Consider the following 27,484-nt stretch of genomic DNA (forward strand, 5'->3'; position numbering starts at 1 on the left):
AATAATCGCAAATTGCATAAAAGTCGCTTCAGATATAAAAATGCTATATAGTGGATAAATTTTATGATTTGTTTCACACGGAGCCATTCAGAGACCTGAACTCTAAACAGTACTGGGAGGGGGCGGGGGCGGGGGGGGGGGGGGGGGGGCGGAAATCTGTTTCATGCCAATAACTTAACAGTAACACAATCTCCTTCATTACAAAGAGTATTCCACATGAAGAAATTTATTTATAAAAACAGTTTTACATGAGAATGCCATTCCATTACAGCATCAGTATTTGGAAACTTCTAAAAAATTATTACACTCTACCCTTAACTGCTGAAGAGAGGCAAGAACAGGAAATAGAAGTTTAAGAGAACTATAAAGAGCCTTTTACTTAGGTGCCGCCTTATATCCATCAAAACAAGACAGTTTTCTTTACTGGTGACAATCCTGTTTGTCAATACTGCTGTGAGTGTTTCATACTTTGTTCCAGGTCCACAACCATTTACATGATTGAGAAATGTTATTTTGAAACACTCTTAGGACTTCTCTGATGACGCCTTTTTCTGATAAGGTGAAAAAAGGTAATAACCACCAAGACATTCTCTTCAAAGTCACTTAATTAGAATGATCAATTATGTTGAAAATCTGGCTGTTGTTTTGTAAAGTCAGCGACAAACCTGCTGATTATACAAATGGAAACAGACATGAAATTTTAAACATAGAGTCTAATATTAATTTTCACTACTAAAGTATTAACATAAAATTGTCCAGTATCAGTAAAGTGTAACTATTCAACAAACGCAGTTTTCAAGTTAATAGGTTCTATCTCATTCCTGCTATAGGAGAGGACATATTTAAAGAGGCTGCAGGAAAATGGCCAGCAACCAAGTAATACTGTTCCTCTTCTACGGAGAAATCTGGAAATCACTTTCTACAGCAATACTTCAAAATGGTTCCACGAATAAAAGAAATGCGTACACCAGTACCAGGAGTCCAATAGAAGACAAAGCTCGTCTATATCAATTGCAAGCAAGTGGGCCCAGTTTACACAAATCTGGAAGAGCACTGACTGTTACGACACCACCTCAGTTCCCCAAAGCATACGCAGAACCTAGCGATGGAAGCTGGATAGCAGCCCTGATAATTGGCGTCATTTTGATTAGTATGATAATGGCTATTATTATAATTCTGCTGTGGAAATGCTGCAAGAGGCCAGTTCTAGTTGATTCAAATTGGGCAGGTCGTTCTCCATTTGCCGATGGAGACACACCAGATGTCTTTATGGACTCTGACCAGGCTACCAAACGTTCATCGGTTTTATTTATGTTGCCTTGGAAATGGAAACAAGACACAAACGTACAGAATGACCCCATTGCATCAGAGAAACCATCCAACTGCACTACCAGTAACGACAACAGCCAATTGCCTCCAGCAGCAGAAGACTGCTGTGTAGCCAGTATTTCAGCTTCCAACACAGATGCACCTCCAGCTCCCCCCTCAGAAGCAGCAAGCAGTGCACCCCACTCCGGTCCTCACCCAGCGGCTTTACCTGAATCCCCAGATCTGCCACCTCCACCCAAGTGGCTCAGGGAACCAACTGAGGATCACAGTTCAGATCTCAGCAAGTACCAGGAATTTCACTCAGAAACAGAGGAGCCGCTGCCCCCCCCACCCGAGTTACTTATTCAAGAGATTCATGAACCACTGCCCCAGCTGCCACAGCCAGAACACCCTTTGTAGACTGCCAAAATTAATTTCCAGCACACTTCACATTTTTCTTAAATGACGTATTCTTCAAATAACAGAAAAAAGGAGAAGTTGATGCAGGCGAGAACAGTGAGACCGCAGCATGGGCACTTCCCTGGCGTTTCTTAACTTCAGTTTTCACAAAAGGGAACAAACTGCTTCTGCCTGAAGCAAATCATTTCAAAATAGAATACAGATTGTGCCCACTAGTTATCTGTAACGAGTGATTCCAGATGTTGGAGACTACAGAAAACAGAGTATGCATCCCTCTGTGTGTCAGGATATGCATATATGTAACATACACATAGACATGGAGCTTTCAAGAACCGGTACAGCTTTAGAGGTACTCAGAGCTTCTAAAAATGGTTTGTTCTAATAGGCTGTATAAGCGAATGCAATGAATTCGAGTTAATTTTAATAAAGCTTTCTAATTCAAAGATGTTTTGGTCACTTAAAGCACAACTGAGCATTTGCTTCGATACAAAGCTTCAACGCCTCAACATGCATACATACCCTCTTCCATACAGAGGCCCATCTTCCGCGTATGGCTGGGTAACAACTTGGCAACAATAGATTACAGGTACCTGAAACAAATCCTCCTAACAGCCGCCAGTTGTTCTTTACTAATAGCAATGACATTTCCTTTAGATTAAATATTGCCAAGAAGTTTACTGGTGTAAAACCTCCAGTCACTTCACACCACTGTTCAGTAAAGCAGAGAACAGCGTGAGTAAACAGTTAATAGAGCGGTCACTAAAAAGCTGAAACGGCTCCAAACACTTGAAGAACAAGAACAGAAAGGCTTTCTTTTACCTAGATACTTTTGATTTTTATGGCTAAAACAGAAAGAGTTTGCAGAACACCCAGGCAAATGATTAGCAGAAATAGTTGTTGTGCGCATTCACAAATTCCTTCCTCTGAAGCAGTATTTCCAGAAGGTACTCAGTATTATTAATATAAACTTTAAAAATTAATTTAATGTTGTGTGGATGCCAGATTCCTTTTAAGTCAAGGTGACTAAGTGTTTTACAGGTTCTCTTCTGGGCCCTGAATACAAGCGAAGCTCACCGTCCTGTCTAAAACCATGAATTTTGATAAGCTAAGTTTTTGGTGGGAAGTAGGAGGGTGGTCTCAGAGATAAATTAATTTTTTTTTTTAGCAGTATTGAATGTATAGATTTATAGAATTTATAGAAAGAAGCTGCTAGATGCTGAAGCTAGCTTTCCATGACATCTCTGCAAAATGGCAAAGAGTTTGTAGTTTCGAGTTTGCTTGGAGAGGGAATATATTTGTGGATGTTGCACAGAGCACATGTTTGCACATATTTTGACAGTAAACTTCAAAATCTTTAAATTACCACTAAAAATTGAAGTTATGCAAATGCAAATGCAATTATAGGCTGTTATGCATACAATGGACATAGGAAAAGATATTTACAATTTTTTCATACCATTTATATAAGCTGTATGATTGTGTATGCCTAAGAACAACATTCCAATTATGCAAGGATTTTTTTTTTAAGGCTTGTTGCACTACACCATATTAAAATTAACGGCATTATAAACTATATCCACTCTTACCATATTGTTTGGAGAAATTCAGATAAAGTTTTCCTATAGAAATCTATAAAATCCTACAAACTGAGCTATATTATACCTGACAATATAGTGATAGCCTGATCTGAGGGGTAGAAACCTGAACACTTTAAAATTATGAAAAGATATTCTGGCAGTGTAGCTTAAAAAAGCTTAAGATAGGAAGTCTAAATTAATATTAACCTTTATTACGGGAGGAAAGGTTAATCAAAGGTAAAAAAGAACACAACTTCACGTGACTTTTTAAATAGGAACATTTAAATGGAATCACAGCTTAAGCTAAAATAGCCTACAGAAATTTCACTTGGTACTGTTTTTGTAGGCACTCTTACATGTTATGTTTTGATGCATTAACATAGCATAAAATATAGATATGGAGAAGTTAACTGATTCAAATTATAAAACAACTATTTTATTGAATATGCTCGCTTTGCAATAAATTTGAGTCAGCACCAACGACAGCTCTGCAGTCCTCCAATGTAGTGCAGATCAGGTGGTTGCAGAGCCCCAGCTAGCAGCAATACGATGCAGCTGAAGAGGCGAGCACAATCCACAGACAGCAACTGTAGCTACTCTCTAGAACAAGACGACCTCTAAGCTTAAATCTTTCACAGAAATGATGTGCTGATATTGCAGAAGAGATTACGGTAAGTTTGTGTTTTTTGTTTTAATCACAAAAACCTAGTACAAAATTAGAGACAGAAATAAGAACGAAATTATTAGTTGATGACAGATGCTTGCACCAGAAATTTGCTGCAGTGTCAGATTTCTTACTAACATTAATTCAGCTTTCAAACATGTGTTACCAGCTTTGACAATGTAATTAACACTATAATAAGGAAAAATAATAATGTGCATGCTAGCATGAACATAGAATTTGGGTTTCTAACTAAATTCCTAACTATTTAAGACGTATTTTAACCAATTCTACTTAAGCAAATAGCATGCATGTATGGGGGGGACTGCTACATTGCTGCAGAGATTTGTAAAGCAGATCCAGTTGACAGCCATTTTTTCATCCTGTATAAAAGAACACATTATTCCAAATATAATATAGGCTTGAAATCACTAAAAACAAGAAGCAGACATTGTATAACATTTGGAAGAGACTTGCATTTTCGGAAGAAAGCCCTCGTTTGAGCTTGAGGGGGAAAGGGAGATGAAAAAACAAGTCTCATTCTGCCAGACAACATGACAGTCTATGAAGGGATGCTTTGTAAAGTCTCTCTAGAACAATTCTAAAAAGGACCATGCCACAAAGGGGTTTATTGATATTTCTACTTAATTTCTCCTGCAAGTGGTCATTGCAAAGACAACCCTTATAAAGAAATAAAATATATTACATGGATTTAAAGGGTGTCATTTCGGTATATTTATTTCCAGGCAACAATGGAATACCAGATATTGAATACATCTACCTGTCTGCTGGTCCTCCTGGTTTTCATACCCACTGTTTTGGGTATCTGTCCTTCTAACTGTACGTGCTCAGGAAATGACAGGAATGTGGACTGTTCAGGCAGAAACTTAACTGTACTGCCACATGGACTTCAAGACAACATTACATATTTAAATCTGTCCTTTAACCAGTTCGTAGATCTCGACCATCAGCTAACGAGATTCACCAATTTGAGGACCCTTGATATTTCAAATAATTGGCTCAAGAATGTTCCTGCTCATCTGCCCAAGTCATTATGGGAATTATATGCCATAAACAACAACATCAAAGTTCTTCAGAAACTTGATACAGCTTACCAGTGGAATCTTAAAGTGCTCGATGTTTCCAGGAATATGGTGGAAAGAGCTGTTCTGATCAACAACACGCTGAGCAGTCTCAAGTTTCTCAATCTCAGTAGCAACAAACTTTGGACAGTTCCAACCAATATGCCCTACAACATAGAGACAGTGGATCTATCCAATAACTTCTTGTCCCAGATCCTTCCAGGAACACTGGTGAGACTACAACACCTTACAAGCCTCTACCTGCACAACAACAAGTTCACGTACATTCCTGACAAAGCTTTTGACCAGCTCTTTCAGCTGCAAGTAGTAACACTATATAACAACCCATGGTCCTGCAGCGATAAACAAAATATCCTGTATTTGCTTAAATGGGTGCAGGGAACAGCTGCCAGTGTTATAGGGACTCCCTGTGCTAATCAATCTGTGCTCTGGATGAATGCCACACCAACTTCAGCAGCTCCCACAGTTACAGACACTAGCCTCATGATTAAAGGAATGAAGGCAGCAGACAAAGCTGCTTCTCCAGTGGCAACTGAACCAACCAAAACGACAAAAATGCATAAACAATTTAAAGCTAAGGAAGTGTCCACCTTGGCTACCTTAAGCCAAACTGTACTGTTTACAAGCACAGACCGACCACTACTCCTCTATCCAGAAGATCTGGCAACTGGGAAGGTGAGTTCTCAAGAAGCAGCAGCCACACACACAATCTACATCCAAGATTCTACCGAGGTGAACTCAAGCCTGACTCGTCCAACAGGATCATCCACTACTCCTATGACTTTAAGTATCACCAGTGGAATGCCAACAAACTACTCCAGAATGCCTCAGAGCACAACTGCTACCTTAAGGAAAGAGGAATCCACTACAAATACTTTGAATACTCATGTGCCCTCCAAAGCAAGTATCTGTGAGATGTATTTGGTTTATGCTGTAATGCTTAATGCAGTGGCAATGTTTATTGGCTAAGGGCTTGTATCTTGTGAAAATTATTGAGTTTATTCCTGTGATACATAGCTGGAGTTAAGACATCCAGGTCAAATAATGAATCAAAATACAAGACATTGAAGTTCTGACTCTGATCTAAAGAAAATAACAGTTCTTAATTAAAGAAGTGCACACTAATGTCTTGATACTCAGCTGCTACTTATTTTAATATGTCTTAACTGAGTAAAACTAACCTATCATTTTGTTTTTAAAAATGTGCTTATTTTGTATTTAAATTTTTAATTTTACTTGCACAGAATAAAACATCAGAATTTTAAGTACTGATTTTATGTATGATTTTGTCATTAAACAACTGGGAACAAAATAGAAGGCCTGTATCATATCTGCATTGTTTTGCTTGACTTGCCAGTGAGCAATTCTTGTAATATAGCAGCACAGATTCTTTGTAAGTTATGACGACATGCAAAAGAAAGGGAAAAAATAAAGGAACTAAACCTAGCTGTTTCACTAATCAGAAGTTATTCCTGAGGAAAATTGCTAGCATGTATATCTATGTTTGCTTCATATGTATTAGGATATTTTAAATATGAAGAACAACAGTTTTGAATTTAGGAATTAAATATGACAATGCCATGATGTCTACTAAGAGGGTGTAAACTGAGAAGGCAACACAGTCCAGCTTCAGCATGGGAAAAGTGGTAGGGGCTGATATCTCTTTTTTGCTATGTCTTGACTTAGAGACTGCAGGCAAGTTATTTCTCTCTGTCCATATTTAAAAAAAAAAAAGATAAAAGTAGAGGAAAACACAAGATGTTCAATGCCATGACATTCTCCAAAAACAAGGAGTTAGCTACACAAATTAATGAAATGGAACTCCTTAACTTTATTTCAAGTGACATCCAAAAATCTGAAATGTTTGTGTATTAGATTAAAAGAATATCGCAAATCAGCCTGTATCAAACTACTACTTTCTGATCAGTAAAATGAAATGTCAGCCAATTTCTAATGCAAGTTATGTAACAAATCAATTAAGCAATTAATTGTCAAGCTGTCATTGAAACAATCCTTGAATTTTGTGACTTAAAAAAAAAATTAATTCAGTCCATGGCATTGAACATGCCCAAATCCTTGCTTTGTAAGGATGAGCATGAATGCTATTCTCCTTGACATCTGCACCATCAGTGAGTAGAAATAGTTGCACGCATGGTTCTGTCCACTCTAGGAAAATAATCTAAATTATATGGCAAAGGTACTTGATATACTACAGATGAAGTTCTGCAAACAGCATGAAATGAAAACTGAAGAACAAGTTCATCAAAAAAGTATTACTCAATATTACAGATCTTTATACAATGTTTTCCATTCATTTCAGGCCATTTGATTTCCAGTTATTGTAGCATGAAGGTGCTGCAAAACCCAGAAAACCTCACTACTGAGACTGGAGTCCTCTACCTATTTCTCCTAGGTGTCAATGAGGGCTGTAGACCATTTACAACCACTGGTATCAGAGAAATCACAACTTTCCAATTGTGAACAGTATTTCTATAACCAGAAATGTATTTTAATTTCTAACAGTAAATGTTACACAATGAATTTGTACAGTTATTTCATTGGCATTTAAGTAAAAATAAAGTTACGTTTGTATTGAACTGAATTAGTGACAGTGCTTCTTTTCAGATAAGCATAGTAATATCACTGAATAGATAATATTTTATTATACAAACCCATTTCAAGCAGACATTTGGTTCAATCTTCATGTCTTATGGGGAAAAATTATGGTTAAATCAAATTATATTATTTTGATACTGATGTATCCCCAATAATGTTTATTAATAAGCTGATGAGATAACAGCAACGTAGGGTCTACCCTTCCCCTTCCCACCTTTTGGAACTTGCAAACACCTAAGGCATATCTCTATCCACTAGAAAAAGGTCGCTCTTTCTCCCTCTCAAAAAAAGATTCTCCATGTTTAATAGGACAGAAAACTTAAAAAAAACAAACCCAAAGACAGACATTTCATATACGTTTTCAGTAGACAAGAACTAGTTATCCAAGCCAAAGTTTAGACAACCTAGACCATAAGCAATATGTGCACGGTACCTCCAACGGCCGGCAGAAGTGCCTCATTACATGAAGTGGCTACCAGCAGTCTGAAAGAGTTGCCCACTTGCCCAACTTCCATATATTTTCCCCAGGTTAAATAATCTGACGTGAACTGATAAATTCCACTAACTAGGATCAGTATTAAAAAAACGTCACCGCCTGCCGCTCTCTTTGGACAGTATTTGCTAAGTACTGACTGACGCTAAAACAGTATCAACCTACTTACCATGTTCAGAGCGAGGTATTTCCTAGAATTATCTCATTCATATGGTTTCGTCCCACACAGTTTAAAGTAGCTTAGCTTGCAAGGTAGGACAGAGATCACAAAATGAGGTGCTGTGACTAAACCACCTTGAGTTCAGGAAATTACATGAAATACTACACGTGTCTTTGATGAATAATTCAATATAGGATGCCAAATTCTATTGGATGCAAAAAACCTACATGAAGTCAGCTTTAAATGCTCTGAGAACGTTTCGCCTGTAATGAGACTATTCAGTGAACAGCGACTCTGTGTAAAATACCGTTTTCCAGAAGTTGTTCAGGGCAAATTGCAAGTCCCCATACTGAATGACTTGCTACCCAGACCTGAATGTCTTAAGCATGCTGATAAAAGCCTGGAAGTGGAAACAGGGTTGGGGGGGTTTCCAAATACACGTACAGGATTGGGAAGCTAGGAAACAAAAAAAAAAACGCAGATGAGTATGAGAGTGAGATGGCACTCCCAAATTCTAGGGCTATGATCTCTCTCCAAACCTTGCCTGGGGTAGATGCAAGCAAGAGGGCTTCTTAGTCAGACTGCTTCAATAAAGCAGACTGAAATTTAGGTTTCCTTGTATTTTTCTGGAATACAAATGAGTTGATAACGGAGCAGGGAGTAGGCAGGCAAATGTGGGAGTCGTGCACTTGTTGCTTGGCAACAGTGCAGTCAAATTGAAATAAAACTGATAGGCATGGATGTGAACATGACAGCATCGGTTTGTGTTGTTTTAAACATGCTGGTCATTCAGTCCATGATAAATATAGAACATTCTATTCTCAGAGAAATTATTTTTTCCAAAATAACTATTTAGCATTTCAGGACAATATTCAAAACACCCCAAAAGGTCTAGGACACCTTGTAGTAGAAATATTCTTGCTTTTGAAAGGTTAAAATTGCTGTAGGTATAGCTGTCGTCTAAAGCAGTAACTCAGAGGTTTGTATGCCTATTAATTAGTTTGGGATATCAGCTTTAAAACTTAATGGCAGTACTTCAGGATCAATATTTATTGATCATTTTAGTAACAGTGTAGGGATAAAAAAAAACAGAAGAGCAGTGGCTTTGGAAGTCAGGCTGTTGCCCAGGAAACAAAATGTGAAGAAAAATGACAGAAGGGATTAAATTTCACAGCACAAGAAGGATAGAAACTGATCCAGATATATTAGTAAAATGACTCAACAATGCCCTAGCAACAAGATCTCAAACTATCAAGAAAAAAACAAAACCAAAATCAGCTTGGTGCAGGCCCTCAAACATACTGGCAGCGCCAATCTAAACAGTCTTTCCACATTTCACACCTTAAAAATACATCTGGCTCAGAATCATAAGACAAATACCCCAAATAAGCACCACTTAGCCACATCCCTATTACTAGAAAAGATGTCAGAGCATCATTCCCGAGCAAAGCCCCACCTGCCAGGTTTGAAAAGGCAGCCTCATGGAGAAAAACTGAAGAATTACATAGCTGCTGAAGAGAAAGCAAGCAATAAAAAGGGAGGTAAAAGCAAGCAATATCCCACCTAGTAGCAAGGCTTATGTCAAAGCGTAACAATATTTTCATTAAGTACCTGGATAAAACGTACAGACATCTGCCCCTTACCACCCCTTTATGCAACGCAGGAATGCTTATCTGACTTGTACCATGATCACTATGGTTTAGCAGTGATTTTTCATTTTTCTTTGAGAAAATGTGGTTTGTGTTCATTCAAAAATCCCGGGGACAGGGTTTATAAAGCTGTTTTATCACATACAACTTTTCAGATTGTTAAACTGCCAGGTAACTTGGTCAATGATTAAAACTTCAGTTTCTGTAGAGTTCAGTATCAAAAAAAGTAGGGAAATCATCTCCATCCTTGTAAGACTGCAGAACAGTAGATCTGCAGGAGATCAGAGGCCATTCTGGAGCTCATTCGTATTTATAGTCTCTTTTCACCCCAAGAGCACAATTCAGCAGCAGACAGTTTGCTGACTGTTGAACCCACCAGCTGCGTGGGCATACAGATCACAAAGCAGCATTAGAAAAACACCAGAGCAAACCTGCACGAACACCTGCCTCCAAACATCTTTCAGATGGCCAGTTATGAAAGAGGATTCACTTCCACTATTGTCTGATGTTCAAGCTCTATTTTCAGTCATCCACTCCTTTCTGCTGAATTCAACAATCCTTAAGCATCAGTTACTAAATAAAAGGTCACAGTTATCCATACTACTTGGCAAAGTAAATCAACTTAAAATGCAGAATTACACCTAGAATAGATATTTTGAAGTTTCACAGCGATGCAAACGGAATTACATACATAGTAGCGAGATACGTAGAACTAAAGAGTTCCCATTCTAGGAATTTTATACTGTCTGAACAGCTACTAGTTAATACAAGAAGGTTCAGAAAGATGAAGATGGCATAACTTATCTTGGGCAAGTCAGAAGATGAAATATTTGTTTGGGTTTTTTTCCTACAGTTGTGTTATCTCAGTGTGTGATGAGCTACTAGTAAGCTGATAATTTAAAAGTACTTTGCAGTGCTTTCTATTTAATATTCTCCTTTTTGAATTTTTACATCTATTGTCTCAACAGGTAAATTCTCTGGTGGACATGTTTTACAGCCAAATTTCAATATACATCCATAACAGAACAACACTGTGATTACTATAGTTACACTCAGTAGCTACTGACATGACAAACAAGTGGAATCCTGCTTTATTATTTATATACTAGCTTTATTAGGGCCCATTACTGGCGTGTCCAGATTTGGAAAGGTTTACACTCAAACATCTGTGTAGAGTCACCCACTGAGCTGGCACCTTTTTCCAAGGAATACTGCATACCCAAATCACAATCAGTATTTAACGATGCTCATGATCATATACTTTCTCAGGTAAGGAAGCAAGCAGAAAAAGTTGAATTACTTGCAAGTAAAGGGCATGAAGATATCGGTCATAAAATCTCATAGTCCTCGTCAATAGCCCTTACACATAATTATGAAAAGCAGATTGACCTGCACTTGATTAGATATTCTGCAGAATTCAGCCCCATAACAGTTATTGTCACTATTCTTTTAGCTTACAGTATCTTCACCCATGACAAGTAGTATGTATACTTAATAGTGAATAATACTGTAGCCCATTTCAATGTCAGATTATACATTTTTGTAAACATCTCACCAGCTTCATTCTTGGATTCCTGTATGGGTACAATCAAATTCCAAGGAGTGGGTAATCAATTCCCCAGCCTCTCTGCAGATATCGGTGTTTGACTGTGTGAGAATTATTTATTTCTCTAGCTATATGTAGTCCCAAGAAAAGTTTATAGTTATCTTACACAGATATTAACTTTAACCTATCTCATCCTCAGTAAAAAAGAATTTTGAACAGCTACTTAAGGCTTAAGCTCTCTTCCGCCTCCTTTTCATGTACTCTGCTTCACAGAATTTGAGATGCAAACCACACAGTGCTGAAGGGACGGCATTATTATAGATCAGTAATACCCCTCCAAATGCCTATCGAAACATGCACCAATGCTTACTTTCCCTCCACTCACCAACATTCTAACAGCACACTTAAAATATCACTGCACCTGGGACCAGCTAACAGTAAAACGTCAAGGTTTCAAATACTGAAATAAGCACAAAATAACCACTAGGTCATTTTCATTTATGACAGATTTATAAAAACAGTTTGCAGGCCTCAGCTCAAAATATTGAAGTAGTTTGTACCACTTAAACAACAACACATCTTTGCTGAGATCACTTCCACATGAACTCATTAGTAAGCCATAACCACTGCGCCTATTAACTTCCTTACAGATACAACACTGCTATTAGTTTAGCCAGCTGTGATTAATTTTATTTTTCTACTATTAAGGAAAAGGTAGGTAAGTGATCTATGCCTAGCAAGCATGTGTTGCACAGTTCTGTATCAGTTTATTTCCAGAAATTCTTTCTTTACGGATGAAATAACCATTTCATGCTCTGCAAATGAAGAAAACACGCTGCATGTCAAGTCTTCACAGAATATATAAGGATGCCTTGGATCACTGCCAGAGTAAACTTTCTGAAGATGGGTTATCACTATTCTTGGCACTCGTATGCCTAATTTCTTGTCTGAACAGGATAACAACGTAGGCATTTTATTTTACTTGACGTGAAATAAGACAGTATCTAATGGAAAAACTGGAGGAGAAAAATGTGGCAAGCAAACACAGTGAAATTTTAAAAGAGAATTCAAAAGACTACCTTCTCTTCTAACTTTGTGTGTGGAAGGGACTTAGACATCTCGGATCTTGCTTTTAGAAAACAAGAAGCTTCCCTCGGGGATACCCCTTTCTGTCAGTTAGCCCTGCAGGGTCATCGACTGTTAGCTCCATCCCAAGCAGGAGCGTATGTGTGGGCCTCTACGACCACATTGCCCCCCCCGTCTTTAACTGCAACAAAATCCTCCTTACAGGAGCCGTGGCACCTTCGACGTTGAATGCCTTTTACCTAGAGCACCCGAGTTCAGTTTAGCACAGAGGCTTCAAATAATCCTTTCCCATAAGGCTTCCTAATGCTGTTGTGTAAGTGGCTTAGAGAGAAAAACAATCCCGATCAGGGTGAAAAACACCAGTTTACTTCTGAAGAGAACTAGTCAACACCCCTTTTCTCATTAAACTGCAACTACGTCCCTCTGTTGAGCACGCAAAAGATACCACCCTTACTGAAGCAGACCCTGAAATATCATCCTCCTACTCCAAATTAAGCTATCGGGCATTCAGAGCTCCCTTCAAAGATCTACCTGTGTCCGCTACACAGCTCACCTGAAGAAAGGAAGAAGAAATCTCATTTGAACAGGCTAACTCACACTAAAATGAACTATGCAAGGATACAATAGCACTTTTAATATTAATTTAATATATCAATATTTTTGTTGTTGCATATACAACATGACTCATGAAAGATGCGAGGGGAACACCACCACACCAATGTTTGCCTTAGGAAAGGACAAGGTGTCTTACAAAGTTAAAGTATTCCTGAAAGTATATATTCTGCTTTTTTTTTTATCCTAAAGAGAAGATATTTTGTCTCGTGATATATACTTGCACAAGTCTCAGGGAAAGTTCCTGAAATTACTTTGATGGAATCGAGGGGATGAAGAAAAATGCAGGTGGGAGTGGGGAGATAAAATGACTCCAGCTGATCATTCTAATTTGCAATAGTCTGACAACTTATCAAGCTTACTTGATTACAACAGTGAATAAACACAACAACTGGGAGAAAAATTGAGTTTCCAAACATCCATTTTTATTCCTGAATTTTCATGATCAGTCTTTTCTTGTGACAGCAGTACAACTAGTTAAGAAAGGGTCTGAACATAATACATCATATATTCTTCAAAATTCTACTGACATTCAACTGCATAAAGTTATGTTGTCTAAAGCAATCAACATGCTTTTCAAAAAAACATTTAAGCTGACACATGCTGTCCATGAGTACACATCCTCTTTTAAACCTATGCAAAAATCAACTTTAGCAAAACTTGTAATCCAAGGATATGCAATTTTAAGTTCTCACGAGTTAGTCCCCTACACAATGCAACATTTAAAAATGTGTCCTTAGTTAAACTTTTGAAACTTTGTGTGCAGATTCAGTTTCAAGAATCTCTAGGAAAGAATGAACTTACACACAAATGGAAGACAGGCAAACTAATTTCAGTTTCAGCACTGTATACACTCACTTTACTGTCAACTAATGTTTTTTCTGCTGCCTAGCATAAATGCAATGCTCAAACATAAGATTCAGTAAATCTGCTCCTAGTACAGAATTACATGGAACATTCAGATATCCCAGTAAAGTCACTCTACAAGTCACGTGCTGTTCAATGTTTTCTGAAAAGCAGAAAACAGCATTAGATGCTAGATATGCAGCTACATGTTTCACTGAAAACAAAAGGATTTTGGTTTTGTTTCAACAACGATCACTAGCATTCCAAAAGGGAAATTTCCAGAAGCTATCCCTCTTCTCAACCATTTTGTTGCAAAATGTGAAAGATACACACAATAACCTAATTTGATACCGGTTAATTACTGTCAGAAACTTATATAGCCATTTATACCACAAACTGAAGTTTCATATAAGATTTTATAAAGGCCCACTTCAGCCAACACAATAGGCTCAGGTTAACTCAAAGACCTTAAAGAGGACAGAGAAGCATGGTACGGCTTTCGAAGACAGAAAATTAGGACAGGAGATAAGTGGTACCACTCAACTTGCTTTCTTCCATTCCATCCAAAGAGTCAAGGGCGTGAAAATGCAGAAAAGGGGTCAAGTTAAAGGAAGGCAATTTCCCAAGCAAAATGAAGGGAAAGCTAAAGGCTGACTTAGAGAAATGTGTTCTCATATAGATTCTATTTCAGAGCTATAAATCATTGGAAAAAAGTTTAGATAAATTTTGTCTTTTTACCCACTTCTATGTAATGAGACTTCCTTTCTGTTATTTAGTATTCCTTTGATTAGCATCAGCTTACAGATAAACATTAAGTGTAGAACTGACAAAAGGCACGGGCACTTCAGTCTCACTCACACAAATGTTATTTCCAAATGGTATTGGCCATATTACACTTTCTTTTTTCTTCCACCTTTGGACTGCCTTACACATAAAGTCTTCTTAAGAGCTAGTGGCGAAGCAAGTGCTTGAGAACTTTCACAGCAACAAATTTAAGAGAACGTAAGCATTTCCTCCCTACATTACCAGCTTGAAAGCAAGTGTTTTATGCTTGGGGTTTTTTAAAAAGCATGAAAAAACCCTTTGGCATGGCTGTACAAAATTCCAGAAGAAGGAAACAGTTGTGAAATTTATTTTACCTTCCACATTGATACTGAACAGAAGTTTTGTTTGTTTGTTGCTCTGAAAATCAAAAACATAATAAAAAAGAAATGTGAACAGACATATTCATTTGTTGGATCTCTAATTGCATCCTGGCTAGGAAACCATATTTAAGTAGCAGAATTCAACTACCAAGTTAGAGGTTATATTTGGAAAGATTCTTCAAAGCTTGCTCATTATTTTAGCCTCCAGCCTGAATTTGGAATAAGATATGTTTATTATCCAGTGGTAAAACAACAAAATCTTCCAATCATTACAATTGTTCCTTATTAGAAAATTTGGAAATTTTGAAAATTTCTGAGGGGAAATGACAAAAGTCACATGGTAAAACAGAGCACAGATTTTCTAGGAAAGTAAGTTTGTAACTCAATCTACAGAGTAAAAAGCACTACTGAAAACAATGAAAAACTATGAAAATTAATAAGATAACCTGAAAAAAAATCTTACATGCCTGTTGGGTATGATTTTCATTAGAAATATGTAAATTTGAACAATGCCTTGTTTGCAAATGTGTATTGACTATTTAAATTGTTGAATACAAACAGAAGACACTGCTAAAGAAGTGGTCTCCTCTGCTTGTTTTCATGTTCTTACATGAACTCAAAGGGGCTGCAGAAGGTTCACCACTGACAACATCTCCTCACATCACAGCAATACTTTTCGCTGGATGTGGCACCATCAATGAAACTGCCACCGCTGGCACCATGAGTAGCAGTGCCACTACCAGCAAGGAGCACACCATGAACAGCAACACTGGCACCAGCATCAAAAGCTCTTTCCCAGCCTTACCCCAACAAGCAGCTCAAGCAAGAGCTCCCCAGGCACCACACCCATCCCTAACCATGCCACAGACAAGCACATCAGCAACAAGCAAGCACCCCAGTGGTGCAGCAGCCACCCCACTGGCATCACAAACAGGCACCCCACCAGCAACAGAAGCACCAGGAAGAGCCAAAGCAACCACATGAACTCCACCAGCACTGGTGCCACAGGGAGCTCCACCAGCATGAACTCAGCTACCACCAGCAAAAACCATATTGGCAATAGCAGCAGACGCAAAACCAAGAGCCCCACTGCCACAAAATGCATCGGCAGTAACCCGACCATGAACATCCATACAGGATCTGCCAGCGTCCGTAAGTGCCACACTGACATCAGGACTCCCACTACCACGACCAGTGCTGGTGAGAACTTCACAGACCTCGGCAGCACCACCACACACCCCACCGGTGCCAAAACCAGAGGTCCCACTGCTGCCAGCCCACACCTCACCAGCAACACCGTTACCAAAAGCAAAGGCACCAACAACACAGCACAGAGAAAAGGTACAACAGCTCTTATCTTTACATTTCTGTCCTTGATTGCACTTGGTTGTGAGCACAATGACTTTCCTTTTCTTAAAAAGACTAAGAATGACTTTTAGCAATGAGTGTAATTACTATGGAAACTGTTTTGTACATACTGTCGTCCATGGGTTTTATACTGCAGTTACTTAATAACTAGATTGAAATATCGAGTTTCAGTTATATTCTTACTCTAGTTGCCGCTTTATGACTGCAAACATTAATTTAAGTAAAACTAGTTGGGTTTGGGTTTTTTGGGGGGGTTTTGGGTTTGGTTTTTGTTTGGTGTTTTTTTTTTTTTTTTAAGTGACTTACTTGACCATAAATTGACTAATACTGATCTTGGGATATTCCTCCCAAATTCTTCAATACTGCAGGATATGTTACTCATCGTTATGAATCACTATCTTCCAGAGTAGGGAAGACTTAAAACTTTCAAAATTTTGCCTTATGGGAAAAACACAGTCTTTTGCAAAGTTCACACCTCCAGATCTGCTTTTCTTATTACTTTAGAGATATTTCCACAGATCTCAATCATTTCCAAAAACACGGTATTATTGTCACTTAGAACATAATGGTGAAACTGAAGCAACATCACAGTCTTGACTATGTGTGAAACTTCTAAATACTTGTATTACTCTTTAAAATGGGATACAGGGACCATTTTGAGAAATTTTATTCCATGTTTTAGCTTGTTACTCATTTTATAATTCAGAAAATGAAGATGCTAAAATCACTGATAAAGGGTTAACAGTAATGTGGTGTAGGTGTAGTTTACTCGAGACAGTGAAAAACGAATAAAATGTATTTAAAATTTTAGGTATTTTTCCACAGATACTCACATACTGCTGGGTGGAAAAAACAATGACAGTTCTGATCTAGGAAACAACTCCATTAAAAAATACTGTCACCAAAATTTGACAAATAAGCTATTTTCAGATTCTTGTTTGTTACAAAGTTAGCGTCCTTTCTTATATACACTTGATACTTTTAATTTTACACACTTGTTTCAGACAGGGAAGGTGAAAGATTCCTTACCGCCGAGCAATGTAGTAGAAAACAGGATTGCCAGCTTTTGATGTCCCAGCTTGGTAGAAAATATTTAATGTTTTCAGTGCTTTGAACTCCTCTTTTTCATGTACCTGATGCCTAAAAAGCAGTACATTGACATCAAATTTTCACAACTGCCTTTAAAAAAAAAAAAATTTAAAAAATCCCAAACCCTCTTTATTTGCTTCTTTAAACAAGAGTATTAAGTTCACACAATCTTGAACCTTTGTTAAATCAAACACATTACCACCATCTCCAGTTCTCAATTTAATTCTTGAAATTAAAATCTACTCAGAAACCTAAAAGGTACATGTAGACCCACCTTTTTAAACTCTTCTTCAAAACTAAAGCTGGAGTCTTAATAACTACTTATATTGCCTTACATGCTAAAGTCTATAAACCTACAATGTGTGTCCCCTCCACAATAATCTCATTACCTTGTCATAAATTCTTCAAATTTGGAACTAGTGAGATTTAAACTGGACCAATGGGTATCTGCCACAGGTTTGTGCTCAGGAGGACCCAAATAGGCAAGAAGAGTAGCCATCTTGTCAAAAGGTCGTCTTCCAACAGCCTTGTGGTCCCTAGAAACACCATATTACTTAAAAGAAAAGTCCTTCCTTACTCAGCAATTCCTGTTTTTTTGCCCACTACCCCTCCTTACCTTGAACAGGCTGGATTTTCTCTTTTAAAATTTAAAAAAAAAAAGTGTTCAACGAAGAAATAAGAAAAATGTTACACACAGAACAATTTTTACAACAGGTAAGAAAACTATACACTTGCACAAAAGGTTGGCAGTAAAGTGGGCAGCAAAGATGTTAGGCATGTTCCCAATAATGGCTTGTCAATAAGACAAAAGTTTTCAAATGCAAGATTTTTCAGCCGTGATATTCTTCTCAGCAATAGTAACAAAAGCATCTGAAAGTATTTCGAAATATTCATTTCCCATCAGCAACTCCCTTCTTCATAATATTTCTGAAGGCTTACCTGTTGCTGGAGAGGTACTGGCCAATTTTCTCCTGATTGTTCCACAGCAACCGGTGCAAAGCAAGTACATTGCCGTCACTGATGAAAGACAGACTGTGATTGACAGTGTCGCTAGCTGGGCAATCAGATGCGATATCAAGGAAAAACCTAGAGTTCAAAACCAGTAATAACCATAAGCGTGTAAGGGAAATCTGCCAGCTAGACTCAACGTAAATTAAAAGGCTATAAGAACATTCTCTGCTTACTCTTTACACGACACAGACTCTTTGTGCAAGTTTCCAAAGGGCCTACCTTCGTGCTGCATCAAAATTGCTTTTTACAAAATCATTAAAAGGCCGCATATGTTCTTCTTTTGTAAACAGGACATGGTTGGCAATACTCTGAAGTATCTAAATAATAAAAAGATGGTAAAGACACATAAAGATTTAATGTATTAACTGTTATGGTAGTCAGTGTAACTTCACCGTCAGAAATACTCATTTTAACTTGTTGTGAAACCTCAAGACAAAAAAACACCAACAAGCCAAGGAATTAAAAATATGCTCAACTTTCAAGATATTTTCTTTCACATACTTTTAAATACTAGAAAATGACTTCCCTTATTTATGAACTTTATTTGGGTTTAGACCAGGAAAAGAAATCATCTTTCAAAACCACCATTTATTATATGTTAAATATTTCTTCTGGAAATTATACAGAGATGGAAAAGCAATCACATATGCCTATTTAAAGAAAACTGTGATTTCTCAACATTTAAAATGGATAATATGCACATACCACAGAATTTGTATGCCATCATTAAACCTTTTTTTCATTTTTACAGGAAATAATACCAAATGAGATTAAAGATAGGAAAAAATACTTCTTTAGTGTTAGTATGAACTTAATTAATATCTGGCTGCCATTATTCTCACTGTGCTCAAAGTAACATTGGTTTCATTGTTTTCAAATAAGGTTAGAAGTTCAAGTGAAGAGCCAGAAGGCATCCTGTTATCTTAAACATCATTTTGGCAAAGTGGTTTTCTTCCATACAGACTGTTCCCCATCCTTGCATTGCTGTGAGCTATAACATTAATGTCATGATGTATAAACACAGTATGGAAACTGTACTTTAAATAAACATGATGGTTGCTACAAAAACCTACAAGTTACCTAAATTTTCTCATACTAGTCAAAGAACAGAACTAAATCAGGTAGAACATACAATATGGCCAAATAAAAATATTTACTGATTCACCTTTGACATCAGTTTCAATCCCCTTTCAATTCTTGGTGGAGGCTTTTTATCTAAAATCCCTGCCTCATAAGGGGAGACGATCGCAGGATTGATGAACCGAAGGAACATCGCACTTCCAACTGCTCCAATGCTGTTCTGAGGAAATCGCTGACTAACAACCTATGAAGTTGAGAATTATGAAGAATATTTTTGCATTAAAGAAAAAGGAAAGCAAGCTGAGAAAAGCCTTGTATGGTAATCCAACTTAAAGCATTCTTTCCGTACCAATCAAGCTCAATACATTTGAGTAGGTCTCCTGCCTTGACAGGTCTTGCATCATAGGGCAAATCAGAAACGAGAGGGAAACGAGTAAGGGGTGAGGGGGCTACCAGACACTAGCGAGCTTTACTTCAGCTTTCGTACAAACTTTCTTGCTAGGGTGAAGTTGCTACAATAGCTACTGGACAAAGAGGAGAAGGTATATTATTTCAGAGTTACTGACCACTTAATTCCAGGACCCTGCCACTGACAGTAAAGGAGACAAATGCCGTATGTACGTACTCAGCTGTGCACAGTCTTCCCATCAAATACGGGTAATTATTTTTAAATCAGCGGGTCTTTTATTTATTTATAATTTCACTATTGATCACAAGAGCCTCTCCAGCAATAAGACTTATGCTGTAAAGTTTCAGGAGTAATTTTAAATTTGTGGGAAGGAGATATTTGTAGAAATACTCTTCCAAACCATCACATCTCAACAGATTTGCCAAAGGAGGAGAGACAGAATGAGCCAGAGCTCAGTGGCCAGTGTACCTCCCTGCCTATACATACACCGTCCAAAATCACTTAACAGGGATTTGCTAGAAGAACTACAGATTTAAAATATTCTTCTTTGCTATCTAGAAAAAAAAACCACCACACTTTTCCGAAAATGTTGTAAGGAAAAAAAATCTCCTTTCTAGGAAATCAACTATGTATTACTAAGAGGATAGTCTATTCTCTAGATATCTTTCATTTGACTTTGAAAAGTTAAAGCTCCCTGACAAAAATAAAGTTCTTAAAAATGCTACATGTGGTTCTATAATGATTCAATATCTGTATGTATATTTTCTTATGAGTAACAACGGTTAATCAAAACAAGTCAGATTCTACCTTTGCACGGAATAACATTAGCAAGCTTCATACTTTAAGTTATATTGTTTAAAAGAAATAAAAAACAAACCAACCCCATTTTACTAAAATACTTCAAAACCTAACTACTGCAATCTCAAATCATGCTTCTTAAAACAGATAAAGCCATTAGTACACACATAATATATCAAGAATCACTATGGTTCGGTACCAAGTTCATTCAGTTACCTTGTGATGGAATTAGTGATAGTATTTTCTTGTAAAATACTAGTTTGTACACAGATTTTGCATTTAAACATAAATACTATTCTGCTCAGTTACAGCAAAAAATAAGGGAGTAGTTAATAAAAGTCTAAATTTCTATTCTGCCTCTGTTTTATTCATACTTTATATTTGAGGTCACTGTCAAAGAAAAGGATAAGTCTTAACTTTTCATGACACCGCTATCACAATATACATATCTAAACTCTTTAATACAGCAAGTTACTTAAAAGGGGAAATCTGCTCTTCTCAGTAAATCAATACAAGTGCTAAATTTTATTGCTTAGTCACAAGGCAAACAAAAGAAAATATATCAGAAACAAGTTATATAAGCATCTTTTCAGTAACCCATATATATTAATTGTTCTTCTCCCAGGATGCAAGCTGAAGTCAAGTTATCAACCAGAGTGTTAAAATGCCTAAACAGACTCAGATTTTCCCCAAAACCAAAGAAAACATTTTTCTTCCACATTTTTTTTAATTCGAAGATGGTGGCAAGGGTAGAAGAATCAGAGTATTAAATACTAAGCAGTAATGTTAAAAATGTCTTTTGTTTACTCAAATAGGCACACAGAGAATATTTAAAATATAACTTAATTCCAGTGTTAATTGAAATGAAAGCTATTTTGTGCCAGAATTAGTAGAATGATTTTACAGTGAGGTCAAATAGACTGAAGTGAAGATGTTTTGAACAAACAGCAAAAGGTTTCTCTTGTGCTTTGAAAGAAATGGCTAATAAAAAGGTCTCCAAACTTACTGATTTTTTGTTTTCCTTTTTTTCTTTTACGGTAGCTTTATTCAGTAGAGAGTGGCAAGTTGCCTACAGAACAGAGATGAGCACAAACAAGTCACAGCACCAACTACATACAGCAACAAAAAACCAATGTTGACTTGTACATAAATTACACAGTAAAATGTAACAAACGTAACCAACAGAAAATGAAATATATAAACTAAAGACTGATGATGGAGGTTTTATTCCACAATTTTATTACATCTTATTTACAAAGCACTAAATACAAAACAAGCAAATGTTGTGTTTCAATCATTTCTACTATTTCTGGCTAGATTAAAGTCAAACCACATTAATGTGCTCATGATATACAATATTGGGCATTAAATGGTATATTCAGCTTTCAAATGTATTTTACCATCCCCAAATAGTTTTAATAGTAGAAATATTAAAGTGTTATACCTTTGAAACACATATTACTATTAAAATAAATTTAGAGTTTTAAATCTTCCCAATGTTTCTCTGTGTGTCCTTCAATTTAGTTAGATCTGGGAATCATTATTACTACTTTAATAGCTACACACTGCCTTAAAACACTCTGTGGAAAGAGGAAGAAAAAAGCCAGCGGGTCTACATTAATTTATTATAGATTTCCAAATCAAAATAGCTGACTTGATTCTGCTTATTTCTGCATTTCATTGAAATGCAAAGGGACCCACCAAGAACCATCACATTCTCTCATCCTTCCCATGAGATCTGAGCAAAGCTGTAGTACATCAGCCTTGTGCACTGCTCCCCTTCACAGAGGTAAATTTTGGCCTTGGAGCTCAATCCTGCATCCTTCATATTAGCTGTAACAGCAAAGTAGCATCACTGAGAAGCCCTACAGCAAGCAACACCTGGAGCTGTATCAGTAGAAAGCTAGCAATATTTAGCAGTTTGAGAGCAAAAATGCACCAACAGTTCAAATAATCTTTAGAGTATCACACAAACTGGAACTGGAGAGAATTTCTACAGCTTAACAATGTGACAGAGTAAAAAGGAAAAAAAAATAGTCAGTAAAAGCTATTCTGCTAACCAAGCTGAATTTAAATAGTTCAAATTTGTGCAGGACCTATTAATATTTAACCAATGGTGCCCCTGCCAAATTTCTGACTTTGTGCAATTTCTAGAGAGTTAGCTTCTGAAGCAGTCACATACACACTCTGTGCATCAGGCTACTGCATTTAACACAAGTAAAACTTCCATCTCTCTTTATTAAGAAAAAAAATCACGTATGTTTGTGTGGGTTTTATGACATAGCCAGCACAAATTCTTTGTATGAGCTACTTTGGTCAGGCTTGTTTGTGACCACGTAACACTCCTGAACATACATTACCTGAAAATGAGCAAGGGTGAATCTGTCACGGTAACTAGTTACACACCATGTTTCCAGATGAAAACACTTATTAGGGCTCTGTTCTGGAACAGAAACGCCGGCCAGCGTAGACCCCAATATCCAACTAAATACACCGTTTCCATAATGTTGCTACATTGATTAAAATTAGCTACAAATCATTTACAGAACACCCCTGATGAGTATTTTTTGCACACAGATTTACTTTAAAACTCTAAGCATAAAAAGACACTGCAAAATTCAGTCTCATTTACTATTACACTATTGCTTGGGAAGAAACACATTCACCTTATAAAAAATGGAGTCACCTTATAAAAAACCCACCTATTTGGTTCTTATGATTAAAATGGATTAATACCCCCCAAAAAATCAGATTTTAATTGTACTTTCTTTCAGATAAAGGCCAGACTCTTCAAAACTCTCTGGAATTTGAAAGTCCAGAATGAATTATTCATTATTTGTGATGAACAAAACACTTGTACACAAATACATGTTACTAGAAACAGTTAAAATAGTAAACGTTGAAGCTGAGTGTCAGTTAATACCACTTGTATATTTGCCAGTAAACCATCTCTTTCAGGAACAAATTACCCTTGTTACCAAAAAAAACATAAAGGCAAGAATAAAGCCAATAGACCTGATATTCCTCCATAGAAGAATCTCTGGCACTGCCCACTGGTGAGTACACTTTAGTAAGTCCACTTCATGTAGGAATTAAAAACGGTTTGCATAGAAATAATTTCTAGCACTGAAATGGAAATTAATCTGATACATCATAGTAAGAGCATATAAAAGCAATTCTAGTAAAAGATGTGGGACAACGTAATGTCAAATAACAGAAGCAACAATCAAGGTTGCAGGCGACATTTTCAATAAGACTCAAATATAGTCCTAGTCAACGTCTGTGAGACTGTGGCCGTTTGAACTTGAAGGAAACCAACTTGTCCCCTCATTTCCCAATTTAAAAAAACCTCCCCAAACCACCCCCCACCAACCTGAATACAACTGCTGTCGGAAAAAGAAACCAATGACTTTAGAAGCCATTTATGCAAGTTGTTACAGCAGAAACAAAGGCACAGCATTTGCATGTCTAATTCATTCCAACAGCTCACAATAACAACCCAAGATCCACAACAGTCACAACATACAACTCGCTGTTTCTCATTTCCAAATTCTGAGAATCGCAGCAGTTGCATTTATTAATACAGCATTCACTGTAAACATATGGGTAGACTACACTGCGTAGAATTTTTTATTACTCATAATAGTTCACAGCTCAAAAAAATCTGTTTTCCTTGCTTTACTTCAGACCTGAGATACAGATTCCATGGCTGAAAGGCCAAAAATAACCCATCCAGACCACTCAACTGAGACCACAGCTCAAATATTCTCCCACGCACAGATCTTCTGTGTCCGTTCTCCAACAGGACTGGAATTTGTATTTCCTATGAGCCCTGAGGGCAGCAGCAGTATCCCCCACTAGGATTTTTAGCAGCAGCTAAATCCATCAGAAGCACACAAAGGCAAGAGCGAAACCTATAAGCATACTGGGCTCAGCAACCTGCTGCTGAGCTGCTAGAGAGAGCAGCAGGAACGGGACAGAGCAGAGGAGTCAGGGATGGAGGCTGGGGAATGCTGGTGCTTGAGCAGGAGGCGGCCAGGAGGGTACCACTAGAGAAGAACTTACTCTACAGATGACAATGCACCACTCAGGAAGGTTTCTGCTCCTTAAGTGTCATTCATAAATGATACCAGAAAAAAGCAAGAGGGTGGTCTCAGCTTGCTAACCTTCCAAGGTTTGTGTGACAGCATTAAAGTTTTAGTCTCTGTAATTTGCCTCATTAAAAGAACTCTATCAATACATTTATCTGTCTCTTCCAGGTTCTCTTCCTCCTATTTACCTGCTGAATTTCTCAATACTCTGTGTTTGCAAAATGTTTGGTCAGGCGCTTAATCGAAGTAGAGCAGCCCTTTGCATACAACAACATACTCCAGGCCTCTGACAGGCAACAGTACCTCCATCAGAATGTGTTGCCCATAGCAGATGGAAGATACTTTATTTCGTAGACCAAAATGTATTCCTGTTGTCATTCTACCTCTCAAGTACAAGAACGTATCATCCTCAAAAGTACAGAGCATCCGCAGCATCCCAGTTACAAGGCTAATGTTATTTACCAAATCATATGCCAGGGGACCTCCTTCCCAGTACAAGTTAACGACTTCCCTCACAGTTATCCACAGCAAGCTAGAGACTCCTGCTTTCAGAACATGACTATGAGACACGACACTGAGTGTGATCAGAATAAAGCCTGAATGATGCAGTGTCTCGATCTCACCCACAAATGATCTTCTTTAGGGAAGAACATACAACCACAAACAATTTTCTACCAAGTACAGCCAACAGCATTTTATATGTCTATTACCTTCCATTATATTCAGCTTCAATCCACAGTTTCTAAAATTTAGGACTTGTAACTACTGCGGTCCCACTGAAGACCACACAGCGTTTTTCTTATCAGCATCTTACACCCTTTTCAACCTGCTTTTCTATCAAAGGCAGAAAGTTTAAGATTGTGCCTACCTGTAATGGATGACTAAATAATATTCCTGGAGCAATGACCCGAATAATACATTTCATAGACAATTTTTGGAAAAATTTACTTCAGAGAAAAATGTTCTTGAAGAAATTGCCTCTAATTTTATGCAGAGAACTATCTAGAGTCAGCAACTGCTATTTTATTCACAAAGCTAAGGTTTATCAAAGACGTGATCCATAAGACTTTTAGATAATTAATTCACTTTATTTCTGATTTAATTGATCCTGTATGAAAAGTAAACAAGTACACTGTTTCTATATTCAAAACACAGTTTTGCATTCTCGCAACCCAGCAGTGATTTCTTTTCTATTTTCCCCTTTTGCTGCCTTCCCTATAGATGGCCCATATGATAAACTAATAAAAGCAAGTATAACCATTACCTCCCTAGGTAATCTTTAGTCTCCCATAGAGAGGCTAAAGCAGAGATTACTGCTGCCTTATTAGGTCTGAGTTCTTAGCTGTGACTCAACCCCGTAAAAAAATAATGTTTAGTTACCTCCTGATTGCCAACCCAAGTCTTAAAACACCACTCAGTCCCTACGTTTAGATTCCTGTTACTTAACAAACGTCTGAAAACAGTCTTCAAGAAATGCCCACTGTGCACCCACTACTGGGCCAAGCTCCAAACTGCTAGAATTATAAAAACAAAACCCAAAGTTTAGGGGCAGGCAACCGTTGCAGGCATACCTGGTATAAACAATGGCACACACTGCGAAGTTGTGGTGGGAACTCCGAAGAAGAATTAATGATTGCATGAAAAAATTTCTCTGTCATTTGCAGGAGACTCCGCTGGTTCTCTTCAAGGCTTTCTGTAGGCTCCAGCCTGAAACAGACCCATAAATGTATGACAAGCAATCAAATAAATTATACAAGCTGTACTTATATGTTTGGTAGTAACCTTATTTCCCAGGGTAAACAGAAATCTTACAGAAATATTTATGATCTTTTACACAAATTTCTGTCAATATTTTAAACCATGTAAGTTACAAATACAAGGTCATTTAAAACTCAGTAACAGACAGCTATAAGTGGGACTCTCTCACACCATTCCATCCAAAGACATGCATACGTAATTCCAACTGATAATTGCATTATCAGTTTGATGGTTTCTCTGAAAGGAGTTTTTGAGGTAGACACAGATATTTGAGAGTTGAACTATTAAAATGAAGGCCTATCTTTTGGTAAGCTACTTAAAAGACAAATACTTGAAGTTTTTCTAAGAGTTAGAGGTAATTCAAAGCAATAGAACAACAGCTACTAAATCCAAGTCTTGAAGTGATATAAGAGAAATTAAAGCAAAAAATATTACACACAACATGCAGGCATTCCATCTTGCTTCTGCAATTAATTCAATGACCGAAAGCAGATGCTTTCTGGTACTACTGGAAATCCCCACATTAGTGGCCTACATAAAAGTATGAAGTAGCAAGTTGGAGAAGAGGTCCTGCAAGAGCTCTCTATCTTCCTTACTCTCTCAGGGCTTAGAGGACATGCAGCAAAACTCATCTCGCTGTGTTGGGCAGCTCTGTACA

General features: G+C 37.4%; 3 protein-coding genes across 4 annotated transcripts in view; 2 read left to right on the top strand and 1 right to left on the bottom strand.

Annotated features, from left to right (window-relative positions):
* NF1 (neurofibromin 1) overlaps positions 1–27,484 on the bottom strand; it is a 103,539-nt gene that overhangs the window by 36,798 nt on the left and 39,257 nt on the right. The window contains exons 30-36 of one of the 2 annotated variants that reach the window (XM_059829467.1): positions 26,640–26,775; positions 21,984–22,046; positions 19,856–20,014; positions 18,910–19,007; positions 18,619–18,765; positions 18,069–18,215; positions 17,620–17,730 (exon numbers count right to left, since the gene is read on the bottom strand). In XM_059829467.1, coding sequence (XP_059685450.1) covers positions 17,620–17,730; positions 18,069–18,215; positions 18,619–18,765; positions 18,910–19,007; positions 19,856–20,014; positions 21,984–22,046; positions 26,640–26,775 — 861 coding nt within the window. The remainder of the gene's footprint in view (positions 1–17,619; positions 17,731–18,068; positions 18,216–18,618; positions 18,766–18,909; positions 19,008–19,855; positions 20,015–21,983; positions 22,047–26,639; positions 26,776–27,484) is intronic. The other variant, XM_059829468.1, reaches the window with a different exon arrangement.
* On the top strand, positions 862–1,728 carry EVI2B (ecotropic viral integration site 2B). Its single transcript, XM_009810771.2, has one exon. The coding sequence runs from the start codon at positions 862–864 to the stop codon at positions 1,726–1,728; it is 867 nt and encodes a 288-aa protein (XP_009809073.2).
* On the top strand, positions 4,719–6,038 carry OMG (oligodendrocyte myelin glycoprotein). Its single transcript, XM_009810769.2, has one exon. It carries the CDS (start codon positions 4,719–4,721, stop codon positions 6,036–6,038), a length of 1,320 nt encoding a protein of 439 aa, XP_009809071.1.

The sequence above is a fragment of the Gavia stellata genome, chromosome 25 (genome assembly GCF_030936135.1).
Source record: "Gavia stellata isolate bGavSte3 chromosome 25, bGavSte3.hap2, whole genome shotgun sequence".
NCBI lineage: Eukaryota > Metazoa > Chordata > Aves > Gaviiformes > Gaviidae > Gavia > Gavia stellata.

What these genes read in the sequence shown, in the direction of transcription:
- OMG (XM_009810769.2), top strand. Translation starts at nt 4,719, where the DNA reads ATGGAATACCAGATATTGAATACATCTACCTGTCTGCTGGTCCTCCTG.
- EVI2B (XM_009810771.2), top strand. Translation starts at nt 862, where the DNA reads ATGGCCAGCAACCAAGTAATACTGTTCCTCTTCTACGGAGAAATCTGG.